At 38.9% G+C, this 27,833-nt stretch overlaps 1 protein-coding gene and 1 long non-coding RNA gene across 6 annotated transcripts in view; one reads left to right on the top strand and one right to left on the bottom strand.

Moving 5' to 3' along the window:
• LOC138738999 (uncharacterized) overlaps positions 1-26,972 on the top strand; it is a 29,680-nt gene extending 2,708 nt beyond the window's left edge. Inside the window, exons 4-7 of the long non-coding RNA XR_011341943.1 lie at positions 6,234-6,335; positions 9,376-9,445; positions 10,717-10,800; positions 25,793-26,972. This is a non-coding gene — a long non-coding RNA (uncharacterized lncRNA). The remainder of the gene's footprint in view (positions 1-6,233; positions 6,336-9,375; positions 9,446-10,716; positions 10,801-25,792) is intronic.
• scel (sciellin) overlaps positions 8,526-27,833 on the bottom strand; it is a 159,268-nt gene continuing 139,960 nt past the window's right edge. For all 5 annotated transcript variants that reach the window (XM_069890310.1, XM_069890311.1, XM_069890313.1 and 2 more), the window contains 7 exons: positions 24,606-24,668; positions 21,759-21,836; positions 20,233-20,319; positions 16,957-17,028; positions 12,670-12,778; positions 11,196-11,298; positions 8,526-9,240 (listed from right to left, as the gene is read on the bottom strand). In XM_069890310.1, the coding sequence (XP_069746411.1) occupies positions 9,224-9,240; positions 11,196-11,298; positions 12,670-12,778; positions 16,957-17,028; positions 20,233-20,319; positions 21,759-21,836; positions 24,606-24,668 (529 nt within the window). In that variant the 3' untranslated portion in view covers positions 8,526-9,223. The remainder of the gene's footprint in view (positions 9,241-11,195; positions 11,299-12,669; positions 12,779-16,956; positions 17,029-20,232; positions 20,320-21,758; positions 21,837-24,605; positions 24,669-27,833) is intronic.

Here is a 27,833-nt window from a genome sequence, read left to right as displayed (position 1 = left end):
TTCGAATCCCGGTCGCTGGAACTGCAACTGCGCTATGCTGACCGCTACACTGACCATACCACTGCCATAATTAACCACCCCCATAATTAACCCCCTCCCCCCAAGTTTACAGATAAAGCCTTACTAATATACTTGATACTAATAAAGACTTATTAGGCAGGGATAGGGAGACACATTGGAAGAGTCACCCCAGGCATCGCCCGGGGTGTTCATCGTGGGTGTTGCCATGTTATTCAAATATAACTTTATTGAAACAGCTGCTGTGGGTGGGGCATGACCAGGGCACTCTTCTGGCTGAATGTTTGTTCCCAAGTGGTATCATGTTACCACGGAGAACATTTACTTTTACAATTTGAACTTTTATTTAAAACTTCATTTATTCTTATCTACCTTTAAAAATATTTATTTATTTCATCGATTGTTTTTTTTTCCTGCCAATTGTTCATTTCTAGTTGATTGAATGTTGGATAATGGGGATTTTACTTTATTGTCAATCTAAGGAAAATTTTATGATGTTTACACCATCGCTTACTAAATTAATGGATAGCAAAGATATACTTGTCAAAATGATTTTTAGTGGAAAGAGTTGGTAATGAATAAGAAAATTATAGAATCCAGGTGAAGGAATAATATTTATTATAGACCCCTAAGTTGAACTAGATTTTAATTTGGGAAGATAATCTGGAAATATGGAATAGTGTGGGAAAGTGCTACTGAGATAACAATTCCTCCACGATTCCCTTGAATCGGTAAGTAAGCAAGCATGAGGAGCTAAATGCTTTACTTAAAATATTATTTTGAGATTCCTTTTATTGTCATGAATTCAGGTTTCACAATCGCGGCAGGAGACAATATGAAATTGAAAGAGCTAGTTTCAATAGCAATGAAAGGTTGTTGGGATAAGGTGTTCACTAAAATCAGGATGGGGATGGGCATGGATAAAGTGAATACTCTCCTGGGGTAGATCATTCTAGAACTGGAGGGCATAGATTTCAGATGAGAAGGAAGAGATTTAAGAGTGGCCCAGAGGGGATAATTTTTACAACTCAAAAAATGGTTTGTGGGGGGGAGGCGGTGGGGGGGGGGGCGTGATGGCGTATGCAGAAGATGTGGAAAATGCCTCTCTTGGCAGAATTAATAAATACCTGACTTTTCAAAACAGTGAACAGTTTTAAAACTCTCCAAAAGGTCTGAAAAGACGACAGCAAAAAAAATCTAAAACACAGATTACAGTAAAACGTCTACAACTGAAGTTACTTTGATGGAAGAAGCTGGGCCTACCTTGAAGATTCAGCCTCTGATCCTGGTTCCTCTCCAACTTCGATTTACCAAACCTCCTCGGGTAAAGATTCAAACTCCAGTGCCACCTTCTCGGAGAGCTGGAGAAGATGGCGCTGGAGCACAGAAGAAAACTACAGCTCTGACTGTAGCATCAACGTGCATGTGCAGGACTTGGCGCATACGCACTACAGAAGTGATTGAGTTGGAACTTCCAGACCCGACTTCAACTGCAGTAGCAGGTCAAACAAGGGCCAAGCAGAAAGCCCGAATTCAATTTCAACCTCTGGCTATGTCCACAAAAGAAGAAGAGGAGGTAGGAGTGGAAGAGGAAAGTCTTGTGCCACAATCACAGGCAGAAGCATCAGAAGAAGATCAATATATTCAAGGTAAAATGGATGCAAAACCTCTTGATCCACAGATTTGTGATAACATTTTTGAAAAAATTGATTCAATTAGTGAAAAAATGGATACAGATTTTGCTGAAGTGAAAGCAGATTTTACCACTCAATTGAGTGAAGAAATTACTGTAATGAAGACAGATAAGGCAGAATGTAATAAAACTGTTGATAAAATTAAAATTAAAGTTCAAAAATTTGAAGAAGATTTTCAGGTAGAAGAATGTAAAGATACAGTTAATAAAGATAGAAGATTCTTTCACAGTGTGAGAAATTCAGAAAAAGGATTTATTGCAGAAAGTTGACATGTTGGAAAATCAGAGTAGAAGAAATATTGTAAAAATTGTTGGTTTACCTGAGGACTTTGAGGGCACTAATCCAGTATGGTTTTTTTTTTTTTCAAAATTGGCTGCCTTAAATTTTGGGACCAGAGAATTTTCCAAATGGATTGGAACTTGATAGAGAACATAAAGCTCTAAGGAAAAAAAATGTATCTGGGACAACCGCCACTCTCTATTTTGATGAAATGTCTACGTTACCAAGAATGAGAAATGATTTTGAAAATGGCCATTCAAAAAACCAGGGAACAGTAAAGCCCTTTAATGATCCAGAATAATAGAGTATTCCTCTATGCAGATTTGAGTAATGAAATTGTTAAAAGAAGAAAAGAAGGGATATAGATTTGCTTTTAAATACCCAGCAATTCTTAAAGTTTTTTATGGATAATTTCAAGCATATTTTTTTGCTAATTAATCTGAAGCTTTGGAACTTGCTAATTCATTGCCTAATATTAAAACTGAATGGAAGACAACATTATTCATCTCAACAAATGGAAGGAGATCAGAAAAAATCGAAGGGAGGGATTTCACCAGGAAGACAAAACCCGACTGAGGTTCAAGTTGAAATCGATGATGATCAAATCAATGGAGACCTTGAAGAAGCTTAATCATACTTGACTGACTGATTGAAATTAAATTTTGATATTCTGTCTAGGGAGGCAGGTTCTCTTTTTCTGCTTTCCTCTTCTGGGGCCTCATGTCACACATGGCAAGAGCCACTTCTCATAATTAAGGAAGTTAGTGCTGACCTAATTGGCACTTTTGAGTTATTTTTCTTCTTTTTTATTATTATTTGGGGTTTCTTACTTTCTATCTTTGGAGATGTTTTGAAGGTTGGCCGTGGAGATGAGACGACCCGGGGTGAAGAAGGGAGTTGAGTATTTTTTAAATTATATTATGGCAACACATAGTTTGAATTATGTGACATTTAATGCAAATGGGTTCAATAACCAAATTAAAAGGAAGATGGTTCTAACTCACATTAAGAAGTTGAAAGTAGATATTGGTTTCTTGCAGGAAACTCATCTAACTGAGAAAGAATATCAAAAGTTAGAGGGAATGGGTTGATCAAGTTATAGTCTCATCTTTTGATTCTAAAGCATGAGTGGCTATTTTAATTAATGAAAAGTTTGCATTTAAATTACAATCAACAGTTACTGATCCTGTTGGTAGATTTGTTTTGGTAAATAGTCAAATTTATTCAGAATCCTGGATTTTTATGAATGTGTCTGCACCTAATATAGATGATGAAACATTTATTCAAAATGCTTTTCTTAATTTGGCAGAAGCAAATGGAAATACAATAATTAGCAGAGATTTTAATTGTTGCTTGGATCCAATTTTAGATAAATCTACAAAGTCTTTAATGAAAACAAAAACTGCTAAAAGAATATTGACATGAATGGAATATTTAAATTTGATGGATATTTGGAGGAAATTAAATCCTAGAGAGAGAGATTATTCATGCTATTCTTATTGGTTTGATTCTTATTCCAAAATAGATTTTATTTTAATTTCAGATCATTTACAAGGAAGAATTGAATATGTACAATATAAATCTAGAATTCTATCAGATAGTGATCAATAACGCCATTATTAATGTTATGTTTGAACTCTGATAGAATGGATTAAATTTATAGATGGAAATTTAATTCATCATTATTTTTAAAAAGTAGAATTTTGTGACTTTATGAAAAATCAAATACAAATATATTTAGATACAAATATTAATGGTTAATAATAAATTTGTTTTATGGAATGCATTAAAAGCTTATTTAAGTAGCCAAATAATAAATTGTTCAGCTAAAATTAAGAAAAATTATCTTAAGGAAGTGGATAAATTAGAGAAGGAAATAGCAATTTTGGAAAAAAAAATTACAAAAAATAATATCTGAAAAAGAGAGGTTGGAATTGATAAATAAAAAATGAATTATAATTCAATTCAGACTTATAGAACTGAGATATTAATTGATAAAACTTTTAAAAAATAAGAATTATGAAATGAGTGCATAAAATATTAGCTTGGCAATTGAAAATGGAGCAAGCGTCAAGAACTATTAATGCTGTCAAAAATAATTCAGAAATTACTTATAAACCACAGGATATAAATGATTCCTTTAGAGAGTATTATACGAAGTTATATTCACCTCAATTATTGAAAAACGAAGGAGAAATTAATGATGTTTTACAGAAGCTTCCACTTCCATCTTTGAATTTCCAAATTCAAAAGGATTTAGATTCTCTATTTATGTTGAAAGAAGTTATTAAGGCTTTAAATTCTATGCAAAATTGTAAATTTTCCAGCGAAGATGGGTTTACATCTGAATTTCATAAAAAAAATTAAAGACTTATTAATGGCTTTATTAATGGAAGTATTAAAACAAGCAACTAAAACTTGTTCATTACCAGAATCTTTTTCAAATGCTATAATAGCTGTAATACCTAAGAAAGATAAAGATTTTTTAAAAACTGGAGTCTTATAGACCTATATCATTTTTTAATGTTGAGTATAAGATTATTGCTAAAGTTTTGGCTAATAGATTCACTGAGTATTTACCTGAGTTGGTTCATTTAGATCAATCGGAATTTATTTTTAAAAATATATTCTGCTGATAATATAACTAAATTATTTTAATTTGAAGCTCTCAGAAGAAATCAGACTTAGCATTACTTTTATCATTAGATGTCAAAAAGGCTTTTGATAGATTACAATGGAATTATTTATTTAAGGTTTTGCAAAAATTTCAATTTGAGCCAATATTTATAATTTGGATTAAAGCTTTATATAGAAATCTTTTGGCTAGAGTAATTACCAATCGACTAGACAAGGATGTCCTTTATCTTCTGCATTGTTTGTTTTAGCAATTGAACTATTAGCACAATCAATAAGGCAAGATTTTAACATTAAAGGAATTAAAGTTAATAAGGAGTATAAGATTAGTTTGCTTGTAATTGATGTATTGATTTATATAACAGATCCTGAAAATTTTTTAATTTTTTTTATACAAAAAATTACAAGATTATGGGAGAATATCTGGTTACAAAATTAAATGGGATAAAAGTGAAGTTATGCCATTAGTAGAAAGAGATTATGATTGATGTAAACGAGTAGCTCAATTTAAGTGGACACAAAATCCAATTAAATATTTAGGTATTAGAATTTATAGAAATTTAGATAATTTGTATAAGTTAAATATGTAATGCTATTTAATAAAATTAAAGATGATTTAAATAGATGGAATGACTTGCGTATTACCGTAATAGGTAGAGTGAATTGTGTTAAAATTAGTATTTTTCCAAGCATTGAATATCTTTTTCAATCTATTCCATGTTTAATACCTCAAAAAATTTTAAAGATCTTAATTCAAATGTAAGGAAATTTTTATGGAAAGGGAAAATGAATAGGGAACCTTTGGAGAAATTAATTTGGAAATTTGAATGAGGTGGTTTACAACTTCCATATTTTCAGAATTATTATAAAGCTGCACAATTGAAATTTATAAATGGAATATTTGATTTAAATAAACCTTCAATTTGGGCAAGTATAGAGTTAAAAAATGTATGTCAAAATTTATTAATAAATGGAATTCAAAACTGTTAATCGGTAGGGGCCCAACAATATTGAAACATTTAATTGAAATATGGAATAAAAATGATTATGAGATAGGTGGAAATGGAAAGATTTCAGTGAAAATGCCCTTGTATCAAAATAAACTTTTCCCTTTTACAGTCAATAAACAGTTTTTAAAGGTATGGAATCAATTGGGGATTTTAAAAGTTGAAGATTGTTTTGTTGCAGGGAAGTTTGTATCTTTTAATTGGATGAAGGAAAAATTTCAAGTTCCTAGTTATACTTTTTGTTGCTATTATCAGGTAATTGCATTTTTATTGGAAAAATTAGGTCATAGTTTAAAATTACCGAGACAATCTGCTTTGGAATTATTACTCACTAAAGAAGAAACAAGTGTAAGTTTATTTCTGAAATGTAAAAGTTATTACAAAATAAAATGTCTAGATTGAATGTTCATAAATCAAGATTAAAATGGGTATCTGACAAACAGGAAGATAGATGAAAATGTTTGGAGAAATTTGTGTAAGGATAGTATGACTAAGGAAATGTAAGATATAGACTGGTACAATATCATTTTTTACATCAACTATATTTAACCCCTCAAAAACTAAAGATATTTAATTTAATTTCCTCGGATTTGTGTTTTAGATGTGGAAAAGAGATGGACACTTTTTTTACATGCAATTTGGACCTGTTCTAAGGTTGAGATTTTTTGGATACGTTAAATAATTTTTGGAGAAAGTATTAAAAGTAAGTCTTCCATTTGATCAAATGTTGTTTTTATTAACTCGATTGCTTTAGGATTAAGATTGACTATGTATCAAATTGAATTTTTACATTTAGCTTTGGCCGTTTCCAAAAAATGGAATGCAAAGATGGCATGCTAAAAATTAAATCCTGTATTTCTTTAGAAGAGATAACAGATAATTTGAGGGTTAAATATCATTTTTTTTTTTGTTAAAGTATGGAGCCCATGTCTAAAAATTCTTCATTTGAAGATTTAATCTCTCGGTCCGTTCTGGTGGGTGTCTTGTTTTCCACAGACAAATAGTTAAATATTGTTTTTAAGTGATCTTCATTCTTAGTGGGTAGAAGGGGGAGGAGGATGGGTGTTAGTGGGGTTAATGAGGGAGGTGGGGGGGGGATTATTCAATTATATACTTTCTGTATGATGTTTTGTGATGTATAAATTATGAATAAAATATTCAAAAAAATGGTCTGTGTACGAAACCAGTGGGAGAGGGGAAACTAAGGTCAAGCACAATGTTGACATTCAAAAGACCTTTCCACAGATCTGTGGATCGGAGGGGCTTAGAATACAGGCAATGGGATTATCCCAGAATGCCAATTTCATCAGCAGAGCTGAGTTTGGTTTAAGAGCCTGTTCCATGCTGTATGAGGCTATGATTCCATATTTGGTTTGCAGTAATAGGGAAAACAAAACTAATTTTCTTGGCCTACAGACCTACAGCAATATCGCTAATTTTTATCTGTCCTCTGAAAAGGCCCAGCAAGCTACCTAGCACAAGGACTACAAGGGATGAAAAGTATTTGCTGACCTTTGACAGCAACAGCTACCATATATTTTGGCATACAAGTCAACTGGCAGATAGGTAACTCCCTTTTTGAGCCTCATTTTAATGGTTTTATGGTACATCTGGAGTACAAGTTGACCCCCATTTTCTGGCTGGCTGGGCCTCCCAAAAAAACCCAACATTTTTTAAAACACCCCAGTTGCCAAGTAAGAAATCTGTAAATTACAGTAAGCAAGTAAAAAGAAACAGTAAAAAAAATCCTTGGAGCAGCGACCTCAGGCTCCCGGGTCAGAGTGGGGACCTCGGGCTTTATAATTGTTGAATGTCTGGGTGGTTTATGGTGGGGCCCAGTGATGGGGAGGTGTTGGGGAACGGAAGTACTAGCGGTGGGGTGCTGCCAGGGTCAACTAATATGCCATCAAACAATTTTTGACATGAATTTAAGGTCTCAGAAGTATAACTGCCGTGTAAGTCAATTACCATTTTTGAGTGATTTTTGAAGGCTTTTATGCCAAGATATACAGTGTATTCCATAAATGAGTAAATAAAATTAACGCTGCGTTAAAGTTAAACATTTTAATTTGCGATTTTAAAATGGCTACCAAATTACTAATTCGATGTACATGTAATTGAGTAAAAGATCTTATGATTTGGTTAATTATTTTTAATAACACGATATTACAATTTGTCAACAAAATACCTTTGTGCCTTAATATTTCTTACTGTATATTCATGCATTAATGAATAAAACAGAAATTAACATATTTCTCAAATACAAAATATCATTCTGAGTGGGAGATCAAATTTTTGATCGCTTCAGATCAGCTCATTAACACCATTAGAATAACAATAGTTTTCTCAGCACAAGTATCAATAAAATATGTTTATTGTCAATTATAAGCAATGGTGAGAATTGAGCTTTCAAAGATTTATAAAAGTGCGTGTCTTCAATTTCATTGTTATTTCTTCAGCTATTTTAGCAATAAGTAAACTAATTCTCAATATGGCATCACAATTGGTGTTTCAATTTAAAAAATTACGGTGATGAACCTTGTACTGTATATGGTATCCAAGAATTGCTATTAAATTTACCCAATTCAAATTTCTTTTTGAATCCCACCTAACTTAAACTATAGTTTTGTACATTAAAAATATAAACTATCTTTCAACAAATTAAGAATGAGTGGATCGTATTTTTCTATAAGTAGTGGTTTTTCTAACAGCAGAACCATTTTTCGCTTTACTTTTTGTTGTTATAAAAGTAAAAAATTAAGCTAATTTCAACAAAATCACGAGTTACTGCTCCTCAAATGGGCAGATAAACAAAAAAATATGGATGATTCTTTCTCTCTTTCATCAGAATGATCACGTCCAATGCCTATAGACCAGAGCATGATACAACTAGTCAATGAATACCATTTTTATTGAACATTTTCAAATTGTAAGCATTTTTCCAAAATACAGCCATGCAAATACATACGATTTTGTGCAGCACAATGTTTAAAATGCAACTTCAAGATCTGACCCTTCAAGACCTGATCCACTACGTTCAAGTGTGGGTCTGTTACTTGCTTTAGCCCTGTGATATCTGAAAGAATCTGTTGCATTGGATGTTTCCATCCAATGGAAGCTTTCTGTTCTATTCATGTTTTTTCAGTAATTATTTAAACTTTTTACCATTTGGGAGGCATTTTATTCTTTAGACTAAGAATAATTTAAAAAAAAAACAAAATTGTTTTTGATTTACAATGTCATAAATTGGTAAATATTATTTTGCAGTAAATCAGATTATGTCTTTATCTAGACATTAAGCAAGTAAGAAATTATTTCAGGGCAGCTATTCACCTTCACCAGAAGCAATGGTTTCACCTTCACAAAAGACATATTCCTTTTTGATCAATTTACACTCATCATGGGTAACATGAGGAGATTTCAGAAATACAATATTCCTTTATTTAAAATATAATCCAGAAATTAGCATAAGGAAAAAGCAATATGTATGAGATAACTTCTAAAGTATTGTAAATATGTTCTTCCATTCCCATTAGATCCAAAACCATTGAGTAGCTGTTGTTTGAACGATTCTCGTTTCTGAGGGGCAATTTAGAATTCAAGTTGATCTACAAAAAAGCAGAAATGTTCTTTCAGTTTAGAAGCTAAAAAAAACGGCTTCTTGTCATGAAATGGAACAATGGTACATTTAGAATGATGAGTTAAATTGACTATCATCTCATAATAATACACCTTTTATACAGTGAAACGTCACCTTGAGCCAGTCAACTTTCCACCAAAAAGCAGTCGAAAAATGTTTTAATAAGACAATGGGTAAGTGAAGATCCACAATAAGTGTAAGTGCGGAAGAATGAAAGAACTAAGGAAATTCAGTACATTATTATTAAATGGCAACACATTTGAAAGGATCGGCATTCATATCAATTTACTAGCATTAAATGTGGACTGTGGCCCCCAGCTGCGCATTATATTTGCTCCACTGAAATTCGCTTCCTTAATCTTCAGTGGAAATGTATATCAGGAGCAGAGCATAACAGGGAGCTGATAAGATGGCAGTAATTTAGCATAAGCCTACAAAGATAAAATGTGAATTTGATAAAACACTATTAATTGAAGGAAGAAAGAATAACAGAGTAGTAAAAGGTGGGAAAGTGTTGACTTTGTACTTGGAAGCAAAATAAAAGTTGATGGGCCAATAATGGTTCCACTAATTTAGTGGAGGTAACACTATTGGTTGTTTTATACATCATAGACCTGGTATTGAAGGAAATGCAAATAATATTTGTTTATTAAGATTCAGTGTAAAATAAAATATTGAAAGAATATCCTACAGATAACAAATTATTCTTAAGATATTCTGTTGTTCAGATATTCTGTTGTTAAGATATACTGTAAAGGTACTGAGCTGATGGTTTAACACAGTGGTTCTCAACCTTTTCCCACACTTTCCACTTTAAGTAATCCCTATGCCATCGGTCCTCTGTGATTAGTAAGGGATTTCTTAAGGTGGGATGAGAATGGGAAGGGAAGGTGGAGAACCACTGCTCTAGACCTAATTGTTACTGAAATATTTGGCTTGAGAAAAATTGTCATTGACCCATTTCCTTTGGAGTTCTGAAACTGTGCACATAATGAGTCAATTAAGCATGATTTAAAACAGTGGTTTTTCAAACTTTTTCCTTCCACCCACATCCCTTACTAATCACAGAGCACTGATGACATAGGGAATACTTAAAGTGGTATGTGAGTGGAAAGAAAAAGGTTGGGAACAACTAGTTTAATCAAAAGCCTTTTGTTATTTGAAGCTGACAGCATTTAAGCATGAGGCCAGTTCAATAAGACAGAGAAATGTTTGATGTGATGTTTCAAAATGGACTCAACCCCAAATTCTGAAACTCACTGTAAATTAAATAAACCATCATGTTTCTCAAATGTGGCATTGACTTTACACTGAATGTTTGAATAGGGCAGCCTGAACAGGAAAGGAGTGAATTTCTTCAAGTTTGGAGAATGGACTGATAGGTAAAAATGGCATTACCCAATGAATGACAACTGACATTTATATACTGTCTTCAACTTTCCAGAAACAGTTCAAGCTGCCACATTGGATACACTGAGGCCGATTTGGTCAAAGAGGAAGATTTCAGGCTGCAACTGAATGGAGAAAAGTCAGTACTACGGTCCCTATTTCATGTTTGTAAACGGAGATGAGTTTCAAATGTGGTACCAATTAATAATAATGTATTAATTAGTAAACACCATTTTTTAACTGATAAGATTTTCAAAGAATTATCACTGGCAAATCAAGTATCAAACAACAAATTTTAACTTCAGTATTTGAAAATCCTGCAACAGGGTCCAGTCAACCTAACATGGGATCCAGATGCTTGGGAACTCAATAGGCTCTTTCTCAATGACAGACTCAATCATCTGATAAGTTTGGGAATTCGCAGACCCCAAATCCACCGGTACTTCTGAGAATAATAGTGTGAGCTCCAAGCCGAATGGTCAATTAAAACCAAGGCAGTTTTTTTATTTTACCACAATAACTATTCTTACTCACCCATTACATTATCAATGCAGTTTTTGCAGTGCACAGTGTTAAGGTGAACCCAGAGACAGTCTCCAGCACTCAGGTTTTCAAGTGATTTGTTACAAATTTGGCACTGCAGAAAAATAACATAAATTATATGACCAATGGGGATCCACTGCAAAGCCACATGCACTCATTCAATCCTTTCAACAAAGCCAAATTAAATTTCAATGTAATACTTCTTTCACGCGGCACTTTCTGATTTCCTTTATGGTGGTTTCAAGGGGTGGGGATGGGAGTGGTGCTTATTATTAGTTCTTCCTTCAGGCTTTTGGTGAGGCAAACTTTGGTGAGGAAGCTTCGTAGGGTGTTATCCGGGCCCAACCTAAAGTCATTTTGTAATTAAAGCTTGGGACAAATTTCCAGCCTACTGCATGAAGAATTGGTGAGATTATCAAGGTGAAAAATATGGAGAGCATCTAAATATTTTGGAGGATATAATTCCTGAAGCAGGAAGATCAATGCCTAAAGGATGATATTAACTTTTGATTCGTTTTCATAAATAACATTGACAGACAGGGACACAATGGATTTTGGGTGGAAATATGCAACGGGCATTATTCATTCTGTTTTGTACTAATGCTCAAAGCAAAAATTACATAATGTATATATTAACCTGTGTGTGCAAATGTATGAGTCCTCATGACACTGACAAAGTTTCAGATAGGACTGGTCTCGAGGAGGCTTTTTTTGCTTCACCATAGAGTGATAACAAAAAGGTAGAAACATCATACTGTTTCACGTAAAACAGTGTTAAAGCTCAACTGATTGTCTTTTTATAATAGGGTCCAAATGGACCATTCACTCATGATTTTAGAGGGGGGGGGATTTTAAAATTTACTGCTTTTACATTAAAGTTTAAGAATGAGGATCCTGTTTTGTGCATTTGCCTTGGATTTATGCTGAAAGTTCCATGCAGTGGTTCCCAATCTTTTTCTTTCCACTCACATACCACTTTAAGTAATCCATATGCCATCGGTGCTCTTTGATTAGTAAGGGATTGCTTAAGGTTGTATGTGGGTGGGAAGGGAAGGTTGAGAACCACTGCTCTAGACCCAATTGTTACTGAAATGTTTTGCTTGAGAAAAATTGTCATTGGCCCATTTCCTTTGGAGTTCTGAACCCGTGCACATAACGAGTCAATAAGGGACGATTCAAACAGTGGTTTTCAAACCTTTTCTTCCCACTCACATCCCACTTTAAGCAATCCCTTACTAATCATAGAGCACCGATAGCAGAGGGAATACTTAGTGGTTTGTGAGTGGAAAGAAAAATGTTGAGAACCACTGACTGTTGCATTAAAGATAAAGAGGAGGCAAATGGGATCAGGCTAGATAGCTCTTCGACAGCCATCTTGCGATAGTCTGAAAAACGTCTTACTATTGTACAGATATTCACCACCTAATAAAGTGATAGCTTCAGTACCATACAATTTAATACATACCTTAAGGCATGATGCATGGCAGTTAATCTTCAAATCAGACAAGATCATTTTTGGACTACCGTTAAAGGGTTTGAAGCATTGGCTACACAAATTTTTATCTTTTGTAGTTCTGCAAACCAAACATTGGAATTTAATGTGAGGATAATTAAACAATGTTACTATACATTTACACAAATTCAGTGAATGGTTTTGGAAGAACATCACTGTCTCCTGCCATTGGAATTAATATGAACATGTGAGGATAGAAAGAACACGAGCGAGAAAGAAAATAGAATTACAATTTTCCTCTTTTATTAAATTGCAAAATGTGCATCAGAGCACAATTAAGATCGGGGGGGGGGGTGGGCGAAAGGACGTTATACAAAAAAAATCCCCAAAATAAAATAAACAAACAGATGATTCATTTAGTATTGTCATTGACTGGGTTCACATTTGGACTCAAATTTGCACAATTTCTGTCTGTGTGCAGAGGAAATGCTTTGCACAGTTCTTGGCATTTATTAAAAAAAACAGAAATCATGGGAAATGGAGGAGGTCTCTGGCAATTTTTATCATCTCTATTCAATGGACATGATGTAATGTCAGGACAGGAGGTAGAAAAGACAATTCACCCAATATGCAGAAGAAACGTGCAGAAATGTACTTTTAGCACTTTACAATATATACAGGTTGAACCTCCCTTATCCCACTCTGTGGTCCAGGAACTCCCATGGCCCGGCACATTTGAATCTGTCGCTGTTGGTACAAACTCCTTACAGACAGCGCAGGACTCGAACCCCGGTCCCGATTGCAGCAGATTCAACTTTTACGGTGCCAACGATCGGGACCGGGATTCAAGTCCTGCACTGTCTGTAATGAATTTGTACCAATGGCGGCAGATCCAACCTTTAGAGTGCTAGTGATCGGGACCGGGGTTTGAGCCTTGCACTTTCTTTAGGGAGTTTGTACTAATGTCCCAATCGCTGGTGGTATAAGGGCATTGCACTAACTGCTACACTAACCATGCCACAGTATTATCTCCTGTTTGTTCTACCTTTGATATGTTTACATAGGGGGGTTCCTTATCTTCCGGCATTTTCTGTGTTCCAGCAATGGCCAGATCCCAACATCACTGGATTAAAGAGGTTCAACCTGTACTTTATATTATTAAGCATTTCCAGTAAAAGGCTGATAATGGACTATCCCATTGCTTGGAAATCCTGATGGTCAACTTTTAGCTCACTGATGAAGTTCTTCCACTCCCTTCAAACATAGTGGAACTGCATTCCCATACTCTCAAAATGAAGCCATTCACAGATGTACGATAACTGATACAGATAATACATTTAATGGCAGTAACTCTATTCCAGGGGTTTTAACCACGATCAGGCTGGGCTTGACTAATAACCAGAAGACCAACATTGGGAATGCTAAGGATTAATTGAACCCAAGAAGACTACATGCTCACTTTGCAAAGCTGTGTTTTTGTTTTTTTTATTCTTGCATGGCTTACGTACTTTTCCTCCTTAGCTCAAATCTCTCTTTCTGAAAATCACAGGCTAAAGGGCTGGCACCTAAATTGTTCATTCAGACTGCATTGTGGATAGTTTCTGTAGACATCCAAAAAGTCAAGTGGGTAGTTGATATGATGTAATTCACTATTTAACTTTAGTGATGCCAATATCAAGCAGCCTCCAGAATTCTGAGGAGCAATGGAGGCAGGGCCGGTGCTGCACTATTTTGAGCCCTAGGCCGGGCTGAGCAGGGAGTTGGGGGTGGGGGGTTCTGCTGACTGGGCTGAGTGCGGGAGGGGTGCAGCTGACCGGGATGAGGCAGTGCTGAGTGGACTGAGCAGTGAGGGGGACGGGTGCTGACCAGGTTGAGAGGGGGGTTGGGGCTGCTGACCGGTCTGAGAGGGGGAGGGGTTGCTGATCGGGCTGTGGGGGGTGTTCTGACCAGGCTGAGATGGGGAGCGGCTGCTAAACAGGTTGAGAGGAGAGGAGGTGCTGACCGGGCTGAGGGGGGAGGGGGTGTTGACCCAGGTGACCAGTGGTTCAATGTGTGCCCTACAGGAGGCTCTCGGTCAGATGGAGGTCGGAGGCAACATGGTGGCCCGAAAGCTCAGACAGAAAGGCGGGCAGCGACGGATGCTCTGAGCTGATGGCCAAGCTGAGAAAGTCTGGGCACGAGGTGAACGATCAGGATCAGGTGGGCTCTGGGGTGAGAGGCCATGGCTCCAGCCAGAGTGGCCACCCTTTCATGGTGGTGCTCAGAGTCCATCAAGGTGGACCAGCTCCCTGCTTCCTGCAAGCGGGTCGCCATTGCCGCTTTGCCGCTGGTACCCAGAAGCACCCACAGCACCGTGGCCGAGGAGCTCCGGGTGTTGGGTGACACTGAACACGCCTTGGGGTGTGCCTTGATCCTGGTGTCGAGCTTCAATAGCAGAGTGCAGGAGAACCATGGGGAGAGGCTGCTGATGGCCGTGGTGCACTTCTGGTTGGATAGCATCTCCTTCAAAGTGCAAACAACGCTCAGGGGTTCCAGGGCCAGGCAGATGGTGGCAACGACCTGCGGCTGGGCTCCAGACTCTGGCTCCAGCCTCCAGGCACATGCTCTTGTCCACAGTGTTGAGCTGAAGATGGATAATTACCATGGCCAAGCTGGTGTTGCTGGCCGGCAAGCACCAGAAGTGGGAGATGTTGGTGTCAAAGGGCAGCGGGGAGAAGAGCTGTGTTGTGCATGGCCAGCACGGAGATGAGGTGAACGATGGAGAGACTGACCTGCACTCCCATTGTCCACTGCAGGTGCACGGACAGCACCTTAAGGATGTCGGAGACCTGGACCAGGAAAGCGGAGCCACAGGACGGGTTAGCAATGTTCATGACAGCAGATAAGGCTCCGGAGCAGCTGGGGAAGTGGTCGTCAAGCCCCTTAAAGAGGGATAAGAGAAGAGGGGAAATGTGGCACTGAGGGAGTGTCCACGCGTTGCTTTGGCCAGCTTGGTGCAGAGCAGCAGGAGGAGCAGCGGGGCATCAGGGTGGTGGAGCTGGGCGCCGGCAGCTTTCAGGCACACCACCAGCTCGTCAGGCACACCCCGGCAGCTCAGCTGCATGTGGAAGAGGGCGCTGATGCTAACCATTACCGAGGCCCTCACCCTGGGCACCAGGTCCAGTAACACACCAGACGTCTGGCCACTCCGACTGCTCCTCTCTGAGGTTTGCACTCTAGGTGCTTGCCTTGATCGCCTAGTGGCAGCACTGGCCCTAGGTGCAGGGCACCAGAAATGGGGAGAACACACCTTTTTGAGAAGAAGAGGCAGAGGAGATGACCTTACAGGAGGTGACCATGGTGATGGTGTGGCTAAGGGACCCACACAGACTACTGGTGGCTTGTGAGTGGTTGTTCCACACGGGCTGCAGGCTTTTGGAGACTGGATCATGGAAGTCAACATTTGAGATGGTTGTGATGACAAGAAAGGCTCCTGAAGTCTCAGGTGCTGAAGGCTTCCAGATTGTTTAGAACTGGGGCTCTGATTGGCAATGCATTCAACAGGAGTCTGTGCAGCTACAGAGGGTCTGGGGGCATCAGGAGGCAAATCCCCTGATACTCAGTGACTCTGAAGGGACTCTCTTTTGCTATCTTATTCTGTTACTGTGAGGGTGGCAGGCCAGACTTATGGCAGGCAGAAGGCAATTTCATGTAATATTACATTTTGTACTATTACATGACAATAAAAATAAATTGACCTTGATCCTGAAAGAGCTGGGAAAAATTTATTTGCATTATATCCGAACATAAACCTCAATAGGACATCCTCTGTTTCACAAGTTTCAATTTCTTTTACTACCCACTTTTAATGAAATGTCTGATTTAGAGACAGTTTAGTGCTTTTATCAGCTTTTTTAAAATTAGTTGTTCTGCTCCGCCAAAAAATACACATTTGAAAATTCCAGTGAATCCTCAAGGAACGTTGATAGAAATTGATTAGGAAATTAGGAACCCATGACGTTGTCCCTGCAAAATACCTCCTGTGTGTGTGCCATTAGCATACAAGTCCAAAGGATTGTACTGGAGATGTCCATGATCTTCATCTTAGGACCATGAAACCTTGAAGCCTCTAACTAAACATTTGCAGGTGCTATTTGACCATCTTTGCTTCTGTTTACACATAGAAGGCAAATGTTCTGAATTGGAGAATAAACTGTATTTGTTTTTAGCAATGAAGAAGTTGATCAGCATCTATAAAGGAAAAAAAATACCAAATACAAAACAATCTCAAGCAAAATATGTGTTTTTTGTTTTGCTTACTGTTCAGTGCTGGTGTAGGCAGTGGTTAAAGTTATCACTTTTGCAGGACTCTTGCCATCTGAAAGAGATGAGCTGAAGAAACAAACAACAGATTACGTGATTGCTTTGATGTTGTGTCTTGTATGCTATTTTGGCTGATGGCTATAAATTACAGTTTCATAGAGTTAAGTAACAGAAGGGAAGTTACAGGACATGTGAGATGGATTAAGTTACAGAAACAAAGAAGAAATGGGAAACAGAATGGGACAGATGGAGTTGCACTGCTGATAACCACATGGACTTGATGGCTCTTTATGCTCTAAAATCAGAAAGATTTTCTCTGCACCTCTTCTTGGGTGTAGATTTAAGGCATTTTTGCCAGTGCATCTTCCAATTTTCTGGCACCTCCTGATTGCAGGAGGGATAGATGGGGCAAAATCTGTCAGGTTTGTCCAAGAAGGATTCCTGACATAGTTTGTGGACCAGTTGACTCGAGGAGAGGCCAAACTGGATCAAGTACTGGGTAATGAACCTGGTCAGGTGACAGACCTCGAGGTGGGGGAGCATTTCGGTAATAGTGATCACAACTTGTGAGCTTCAGTACAGCTATGGTCAGGGTAAAATCAAACAAAATTGAAAAGCATGTTTGGGGGAAGGGTGAATTATGATGGTATGAGATAGGAACTAGGGAGAGTAAAGTCGGAAGGGATGTTCACGAGAGAAAGCAAAGAAGAAATGGGAAGATGACGTGGGACCACTTGTGCTGGGTTCTGGGTAGGTTTGTCCCACTGAGACAGAGAAAATATGGTAGGAAAAGGAAACCATGGCTGACTGAACAGCTGAGGCAGCTAAGAAGAAGAAGGAGGTATGCATTAGATTAGGAACCAAAAATCAAAAAGGGTTCTTGAGAATTATATTGTAGCCAGGAAGGAACTTAAGAAAGGAATAGGAGAGTTCGAAGGGGGCATGAGAAGATCTTGGAAAGTAGGACTAAGTAGAACCCCCAAGGCAGTCTATGCATATGTGAAAAGCAGAAGGATGACAAGAGTGAAGGATAAAGCGGGCAACATGTGCCTCGAGGCAGAGGAAGTTGAAAAGGTCCAGAATGAATATTTAGCTTCAATATTCACCAGAAAAAAGGGCATTGGTCAAGATGAGGTCAGAATAGAACAAGCTTGTGAGGTGGACAATGTTGAGAGTAAGAAAAGGGAAGTATTGGATCTTCTTAAAAACATTAAGATTGATGTCCCTGGGACCAGATGTGGTATACCCCAGGTTGTTGTGAGAAGGGAGGGAAGAGATAGGTTGGGGGATTGGCTATAATCTTTGCATCCTTCTTGACCACAGGGGAGGTGCCTTAGGATTGGAGAATGGCAAATTTATTAGGGATAATCCTGGAAATTACAGACCAGTGAGCCTTATGCTAGTGGAGTGTAAACTATTTGAGAGGATTCTTAAGGACAAGATTTATGAGGATTTGGAGAAGTAGACTCTCCTCATGGATCATCACTATGGATTTGTGAGGGGAAGGTTGTGCTTTATGAGATTAATTGAGGAGGTAACAAGAAATTGATGAAGGTAGGGTGGTAGATGTTATCTATATGGATTTTAGTAAGGCATTTATCAAGGTCCTCTTGTTCAGAAAGTCATGAGGAATAAGATCCATGGATCCTTGGCTGCGTGGATTAAAAGTAGGCTTGCATGTAGAAAGCAGAATGTATTCTGCCTGGAGGTCAATGTCTAGTGGAATTCCACAGGGATCTGTTCTGGGACCCCTACTCTTTATAATTTTATAAATGACCTAGATGTAGAAGCAGAAGGATATGTCAGTAAGTTTGCAGATAATACAATGGTTAGATGAGTTGATGTCACAGATTATTATAGGATATAGACAGAATGCAGAGTTGGGCAGAAAAGTAGCAGATGGAATTCAGATAAGCATGAGGTGATGCATTTTGATTGGACAAACCAGAAGGCTATGGTGGAATACTTGTGAGTGTGGATGAACAGAGGGATCTTGTTGTCCAAATCCATACATCTCTCAAGGTGGCCATGAAGGTTGATAGGATTGATAAGAAGGCCTATAGATGCTAGGCTTCATTAATAGGGGGATTGAGTTCAAGAGTCGAGAGGCCATGTTGCAGTTCTGCAAATCTCTAGTGGATCACATTTGGAGTGCATTATTCAGTTTTGGTCAAATTATTTTAAAAATGATATGGAAGCTATGGAGAAGGTGAGGAGGAGATTGGAAAATAAGTCTTATGAGGCAAGGTTAGCAGAGCTGGGACTTTTCTCTTTGCAGTGAAGAAGGATGAGAGGTGACATAATAGATAGCTACAAGTTTCTGAGAGGCATAGATAGGGTGGACAGACAGCACCTTTTCCCCAGGGTGGAAGTAGCAAATATCAGAGGACATCTGTACAAAGTGAAGGGAGGAAAGTTTAGGGGGAAAATCAGGGTAGATGTGTTTTAAAAAAAAAAAAAAAAAAAATAGAGTTGTGGCTGCCTGGTGGTGGTGGAGGTTTTAGAGACATTAAGAGTCCCTTAGACAGACATATGAATGAAAGAAAAATAGAAGGTTAGGGGGTAGGGAGGGGTTCATTTTTTTTTTGGTAGGAATCTAAAGGGTAGCACAACATTGAGGACCAAAAGGCTTGTACTTTGCTGTAATGTTTTATGTTCTATTTACGAAACCATAACACAGCCACAAAACGATTAAGCTCCTCTTTTGCGTAAAACATCCATTGGTTTGATTCTGGACTTTTGCACTTTCCTGGCTCTCTTCATTTTATCAGTGGTTGTTGTTTTGGGAGGCCATTCTACATGACTGCATACTCTCCATCCACTTGTATTCTTTACATGAATCATTGCATTTCTGAAAATGGCCGAAATCGGTGGCCTAGAGATATGAAATTTTACACCAAGTGGAGAGGTCCCTGGGATGCTGGACTTTGGATACTTCTAGAAAGACACATGATAAATGTTTGGCATTCCCATGGTCCCCAGGTTGGTGAAAGATTGTGTCATTTTCCAAGGTGCCATTCCAGGTTTCATTGGGTGTTTTTAATCAGAAAAGCAAAAGTGGTAAATATCTAAAATTCACAAAAAATACAGGACAAGAATATATAGAAAATTGGAGTTATCAATTTCAAACTTTTAATCTAAGGAAATTTTATTGAATCCTAATTTGTACAACATTCCCTCGATTTTACAAACACGTTCATCAATATCGAGCCCACTTTAAGAACATTAAATGCTTAAGATACAGAGAATACACAATAAAGACAAGAGCCAGACCTGGAGTTTTTGATTCTCGGCAGAGAATAATTTGAGGAATGGTTGCTTGAATATTCATAATCATCAAAAGGCTTTACATTTGGAGGGCTGGGTCAAAAACAGAAATAGTAATTTGAGCACCTCAATAAAATGCAATGGCTCAGCACTTGTTATTTTTCACAATCTTTATTTGTATTTAAGAACAGCTGTATTTGCCTATTATTGTTTCATCATTCTTTCTTCCAAATTGAACATCTTTATATTTTCCTACCTTATATTCCTCTTTTTGCTCTCTCTGTGAACTTATCAATAACTCCACATAAAACTATTTGTAAAATCCTCACAACCTGCCCTTTCCCCACTAGTGTATCATTCTCACCTTTGGCTGCTGTCTATTTGTGTCTTTCCACAAAGTATGTTAAAAACAGTTGGTTTTGTTTGGCCTGGAAGTCAGCCTGAAGAAAACTGAGGTCCTCCATCAGCCAGCTCCCCACCATGACTACCAGCCCCCCCACATCTCCATCGGGCACACAAAACTCAAAAAGGTCAACCAGTTTACCTATCTCGGCTGCACCATTTCATCAGATGCAAGGATCGACAATGAGATAGACAACAGACTCGCCAAGGCAAATAGCGCCTTTGGAAGACTACACAAAAGAGTCTGGAAAAACAACCAACTGAAAAACCTCACAAAGATAAGCGTATACAGAGCCGTTGTCATACCCACACTCCTGTTCGGCTCCGAATCATGGGTCCTCTACCGGCATCACCTACGGCTCCTAGAACGCTTCCACCAGCATTGTCTCCGCTCCATCCTCAACATCCATGGGAGCACTTTCATCCCTAACGTCGAAGTACTCGAGATGGCAGAGGTCGACAGCATCGAGTCCACGCTGCTGAAGATCCAGCTGCGCTGGATGGGTCACGTCTCCAGAATGGAGGACCATCGCCTTCCCAAGATCGTGTTATATGGCGAGCTCTCCACTGGCCACCGTGACAGAGGTGCACCAAAGAAAAGGTACAAGGACTGCCTAAAGAAATCTCTTGGTGCCTGCCACATTGACCACCGCCAGTGGGCTGATATCGCCTCAAACCGTGCATCTTGGCGCCTCACAGTTTGGCGGGCAGCAACCTCCTTTGAAGAAGACCGCAGAGCCCACCTCACTGACAAAAGGCAAAGGAGGAAAAACCCAACACCCAACCCCAACCAACCAATTTTCCCCTGCAGCCGCTGCAACCGTGTCTGCCTGTCCCGCATCGGACTTGTCAGCCACAAACGAGCGTGCAGCTGACGTGGACTTTTACCCCCTCCATAAATCTTCGTCCGCGAAGCCAAGCCAAAGAGAAGACAGTAAACTCATTTTGTTGTTTGATCAGACGTCATCTAGACTTGTGCATGGAGAGCATCTATGGAAAGCCGCTGCCTCACAACTCCAGTGACCGACGTTTGATCCTGACCTCTGGTACTATCTCTGTGGTTAAAAGTTTTCAGAATGGAGCTTACAAGTTGAGGAAAAGAAAGAGAAACAAAAGATCGAATAAATTACCTGTTTTCCTTGTAGGAAAATCGGGAACTATATGGTTTTCCATCTGTGCCCGGGCTTTTATCCTCAGATGAATTATAGCTTAAACAGACAATAAGTCATTCTACATTAGTTAGCTACCATTAGTGTTAGCTACACATTGATGAAATTGCACCATGAACATTGAAAATAAATTACCTTTGAAAATTAACATGCATTGAACCACACTGCATATTACTACCACAACAGACATTTCTGCAGTCAAGAAGGCTAATTCATTATCAACTGTTTAACACCATTGTCATGCTTAAAATTATTCCCTGGCAGTATTTAACCAGTCCTCTGAAATGATGATATGCTGACACATAGTTAGCGAAGTGGGTAGTGAAACACTGTTACGGCGCTTGCGACCCGAGTTTGAATCCGGTGCTTCCTAAGGAGTTTGCATATTCTCTACGTGTCTGTGTAGGATCTTCCCACCCTTCATTGAGATATTTAGTTGGTACGAGCTCGTGTTCAGGAAGGGCCTGTTACTGTGCTTCATGGTAAATTAAATTTAAACATAAAACAATGAAGAATTTTCCTGACTATCCAAAGTGTTATAATTTGCTACGACACTGGAATAAAAGTTTACAACTCATAGAATTAAACTCAAAAACAAAGGGATTGAAAACCTAACCTGCCAAGGGTAGAAATGTGGAATAAAAACAGGAAATGTGGAAAGTGGGAAGCATCGTGGAAAGGGAACAGTATACATGTTCTGGATTCACTTGGGCCATTGGTCCACAGCCAAAACCCATCTGCAAAATGGGATTGAAAGGAATGGAGTGGGAGGATATCAAATGGGCCATGCAATCTCTTTATGTAGCAAAGATAAAAATACCTAACTGATGTTTCGGGCTTCAGCCTTCATTATGGAAAATTTCAACAGGCATCTGAATAAAAACGGTAGGGGGTGAAGCACAGTTGCAAAGGCAGGAGGTAATGGTGGAGAAGGGAGGGAAGGCTCAGCAGCAAGCAGGGGTTGGAGGGATGGCTGGGTGAAGGGAAAAGGAAGGGAGGGAAGAGAAATGGACAGGGGAACAGAAGGGGGGAGGGGAAAGAGGAGAGCATTTCAGCAGAAGCTGGATAAGTCAATGTTTATGCCATCAGGTTGGATAGTGGCCAAACAGAAAATCAGGAGTTGTTCCTCCAATTTTCGGGTGGTCTTGATTGATTAATACATGAGGCCATGGAGAGACGTGGGAGTGGGACGCAGAACTGAAAGACTTGGTCACTGGGAGGTCCCTGTTACTGGTGCAGGCAGTGGTCCACATCAGTGAGGGGGACCTTCTAGGGGCCAACCATTACAGTTCTGCGTCCCACTTCCAGACACGTACTTCTGTCCACAGCCTTGTATTATTCAACCAAGACCACCTGTAAATTGGAGAAACACTGATGGCGTTAAGATCGACTTCTCCCAACCTATTCTCCCTTTCCTCCTGTCTTCTTTCCCTCAGCTCTCCACCCCCTTCCCTCTTTATTCACCCAGCCATCCCTTCTCCCCCTGCTTGCTGCTGTGCCCTCCCTCCCTTCTCCACCTATTACCTTCTGCCTTTGCAACCATGCCTCCCCCTTACCTTTTTATTTGGATGCCTGCCAATATTTTTCCACACCTTGATGAAGGGCGCAAGCGTGAAACATCAGTTATGTACCTTTATCTTTGCTACACAAAGGACACAGTTTGAACTGCTGAGTTCCTCCAGCTTTGTGTTTTTGCTTCAACCACGATGTCTGTGCACTTTTGTGCTTTACTTTATGCGATCTCTTTGTTTAACTTAGGGGCTATTATTTAACTAGAAGGTGGCCTATTTACAGAATTACTCTTGAATACTAAAGAAATAGTTCTGAAGCATGTTGGCCAATTTCCAAGATTTAGTGCATTTTTGAATGAGACAAATACTTCATTGTGAAGAGGATGCATGTCTCAACACAAAAAGAATGTGCCTGTGTTTACTGCTATCAAATTAAGCTGCAACCTCCCTCAATTACCCTTACTATAACATGAATTCAAGGCCACCAAATATCTGTCTGCTGTACTGAATCAGCAGATTTTTTGCAGAACAATTTATTTGCAGCTTACAGTATTTATTCATTGCATTTTCTCAGATATATTGTGGAGCTACAGCAAGTAAGATTTTCATTGCATCTGTTCATTGTTTTTTTCTGGCTATCCATTCCATAGGATGGTGATGGTTCCTTTCAGTCAGTTTGTGGGGGTTTGATATGTGAATACTCTACTCAGAAAGGAGTAGCATGAGCGTGAATGGATTTAGGTGAGTAGGGGTTTGCAAAGGCCCAGACCCCTCCCGGATCCAGCAGCATGGTGAAATCCAAGATGGCTGGGGGGGGTAATTTCTGTTGTAGTGAATGGCCAGACCAAGTTTCGATGCAAGGGATGTCCTTTCAGTGCTTCATGGCATATGTTTGCTAGATGGCCATTGACCCTACAAGAGGGTTCATCCGCCCTGTGACAGGTCTTGTTTTTTATCCTGCAAGGTGTTTGGCCACGCTCCGCACAAGGCAAGCCTGGTGGGGAGCCAATTCAGTCGCCGACCACGCAGCAATGCAACGGGTAGTATTGGGTTATATGGTGCCAGTATCACTCAGTAGTACTGGGTTACGCGGTATCAGTAGCACTCAGATGAGTGGCCTGACATTGAACTTACACAGTAAATTATCATTCATTCATTCAGCCAACTTCTCAGTGCAAACCATACACTTTGTGTCAAGTGATGTTTTGGTGTCCATGAAAAGATCATTTAAACAGTTCATCTTAGCACATAAAGTAAGTCCATTTAGATATACGTAACTGGCAGATTAACAAACTACCTGAAGGTTGTCCTAGTTTTAGAAGTTGCTTCATCATCAAAGACATCTTTCTCTTTTGTAGGTCTAAGACAAATAAGAACATTGTTGTTATGAATGAGAAAACTTATTCAATGGGTCTCAAAAGTAAGGACTCTGAACAGAGTATTGTAATAAATGATTTTATTTACAAAAGACAGGCATGGGAAAATAGTAATGGGGATAACACACACACGCACCCAGTTTACAGCAAGCGTGGGAAAGTGGTAGAGGGAATAAAGCACTCAAGCACAATTTATAGACGGACTGGGGGGAAGAAAATTGAACTGGGGATGAAGTGCACACGTGCGCGCGCGCACACACACACACACACACACACACACACACACACACACACACACACACACACACACACACACACACACACACACACACACACACAATAAACGATACATCAATAAAAAACCAATACAATACCCCACCACCCCATGATTCAGTGCAGGCATGGCTCTATGCTCCTGGGGACACTAATTAAACACTCCCAACTCTTTAACAGTGAACATCTTACCAACAATTTCTCCAGTGACCTTCCACAGTTCTAGGCCTGGAGTGAAGCAGGGTAGTCCCAAGATGGCAAAGAGGGTGAATTGGGCACACATGGTGTCCTTTATAGTACTGGGGGTTGCAGCCAAGTTCATTTACTGGAAAACAATGGCTCGATGCCAACCAGGTTAACCTGATTACAAAGGTCAATGGCCAAAGGCCAAGTACCAAGGAATTTAAATTGGCCAATGGGAAGGTGTGCACTAATGGTTGGGGCAGAGCTAAATCTTTATTGGCAGGTGGTGTGTCTTCTGAAAAAGTAATGGGCAGTGCTGTCACATGACAGCCATGACTCTTCACAATACAATTGTAATTAATTTTGTTTACAAAATTTATTTGGAATTTCTAATTAAATTACAATAAGATTTAATTTTACTTTGTTAAATCTCCATGTGAACTGTTAATGAATTGTTAACATGTCAGTGTATACTTTTAGCTTTGGATATTTGTCTAAAGAGAGAAGAAGTCATTTTTGGCAATTGTTCCCTGGTTATTTATGCTAATTCTGTGACATATCTGCCAACCTCAGCATTGTGAATATCCAGAGAATGTGAATTTTGTGTTGTTAGAACAATTATGACATAAATTTCATAACTTTATATTTAAAGGCAATATTCCTGGTGTATAAAGGCAAAGGAGGAAAAACCCAACCCCAACCAACCAATTTTCCCTTGCAACCACTGCAACCGTGTCTGCCTGTCCCGCATCAGACTTGTCAGCCACAAACGAGCCTGCAGCTGACGTGGACATTTACCCCCTCCATAAATCTTCGTCTGCGAAGCCAAGCCAAAGAAAGAAGAATATTCTTCTTTTTGATTACAATTTCACTGCACCAGAATTACTTTTAAATCAGAATTTTTCATCATTGTATTTTGCTAAAAATTGGTTTGAAGGATGCATTGATGTCTTAAAGCTGTCATTTTACAAACACTGGAAACATTTAGTGCTTTTATACTTTTCTCAAGCCCAAGCTGTTTACTGAATCCAGCCTTTATACACCAATAGCATGAAGATACTCTCAGTGCACCACATGGTACTTGTTAATACAGTACTGGGATTCAGCATCCATTAAATATTCATTGGGGTAAACAAGCTAAAATTCAGTCCTTTTAGCTAGCATCAATTAGCATCTTTGCAAAGGAGCATCAGCTCACATACTTTCTGGAGATGTGATAAGTCTCCCAAGATTGAAAAAAAAATATTTGTCAACGAAATAATTCTAACGGAGATACTACTAATATCTCCACGACAGTCAATACAGGCACAGTAAACACAGGCACTTTCTTTTTGTGTTGAGACATCAACGTCTCCATTTCCTGAGAACCCTTAGGAAAACCAATCTATTGAAGTTCTTAATGTGCTTCTACTGGTGCTCTATTGAAATTGTGCTGACCTACTGCATTCCCGTGTGGTTTGCCAGCTGTATAGCAGCAGATAAGAGGGATTTTCAGAGGGTGATCAATACGGCCCAGAAGATCATTGGGTGCTCCTTGTCCCCTTAGGAGGATTTATTTTGATCTCTCTGTCTCGGGAAAGCAGCCATATCCTTAAGGACTCTACTCACCCGGGCCATCATTTGTTTGACCTATTGCCCTCAGGTACACGATACAGGTCCGTTAAATCACAGATAAACAGACCCAAGAACAGATTTTATCCCAGAATCATTGAAGAATTAAATTCTGCGAATTAGTGTATTTTTTGTATTGTTGTGTATGCTGTATTTTTGAGTACTATGGGTTGCATTCTTAATGTTGTTGTGTTTCCTTTGCAACAACAATAAAGTACTTAAGAGACTGCAAATGCTGGAATCTAAAGCTAGCTAACAAACAAACTGCTGGAGGAACTCAGTGTGTCAGACAACTTCCGTGGAGGAGAGGTAGTGGACTTTATGGGCAAATCCCTACATCAGGATTGTGAGTTTAAAGGAGAGCTAGCTAGTATAATGAGGTGAGGGATGAGCCAGGAAAAAGAAATTCTAACATCCTGCTCTCACATTCGAAGAGAAGAGAAAAATAAGTTGGATTGACACAGAATGCTTAGATAACCTGGTCCACTGAATTTTCCAATTGAATGGAGGAAGTAATCATAATCAATGAAGACCCCCCCACCCCCCCAAGCCTACCTCACTGTGATAAATTACTTAGCTTTCACACTTTGGTGGGTTAGGGCTGGTGGAATTTTGGGAGGTGTCTTGGCCACTGCTTGACAAACAAGTGACCGAAACTTGAATGCTTTCTTGAATGAGGTCTGAGCTCCAAGCCCATATTTTTTTAATATATAATCTGAAATCTTAAACAGGGAACCACATTAGATTTAAAATTCTCCCCCTTGTAAGGAAAAAAGCAACCAGAGTTTGCATTGTGAATTGCCTGGTACACTTGATTATGAAATTAAATGTCTTGTGAGGAAAGGATTGAAATTGGTATCCTCAAGATCAAGGAACCTGTTTGCTTTTATTATGTAGACACAACAGTTCAAATGCCTATGGAACAATATTTCTTTAAATGTCAGTGCATTCAGGAGAGGAGAGAAATGTTTAGAAAGGGTAATAAAGAGCAAACTCTTGACTTTCTGCAATATTGTCCAGAAAGAGATGTCGATTCAGTAGCCCAAGCAGTTCCATCAAAGTCATGTTGTGCTACAGAAGAT

Source organism: Narcine bancroftii, chromosome 7 (genome assembly GCF_036971445.1).
Source record: "Narcine bancroftii isolate sNarBan1 chromosome 7, sNarBan1.hap1, whole genome shotgun sequence".
Taxonomy (NCBI): domain Eukaryota; kingdom Metazoa; phylum Chordata; class Chondrichthyes; order Torpediniformes; family Narcinidae; genus Narcine; species Narcine bancroftii.
Note: the sequence above shows the minus strand (reverse complement) of the source record. Positions and strands in the feature narration are given on the sequence as shown.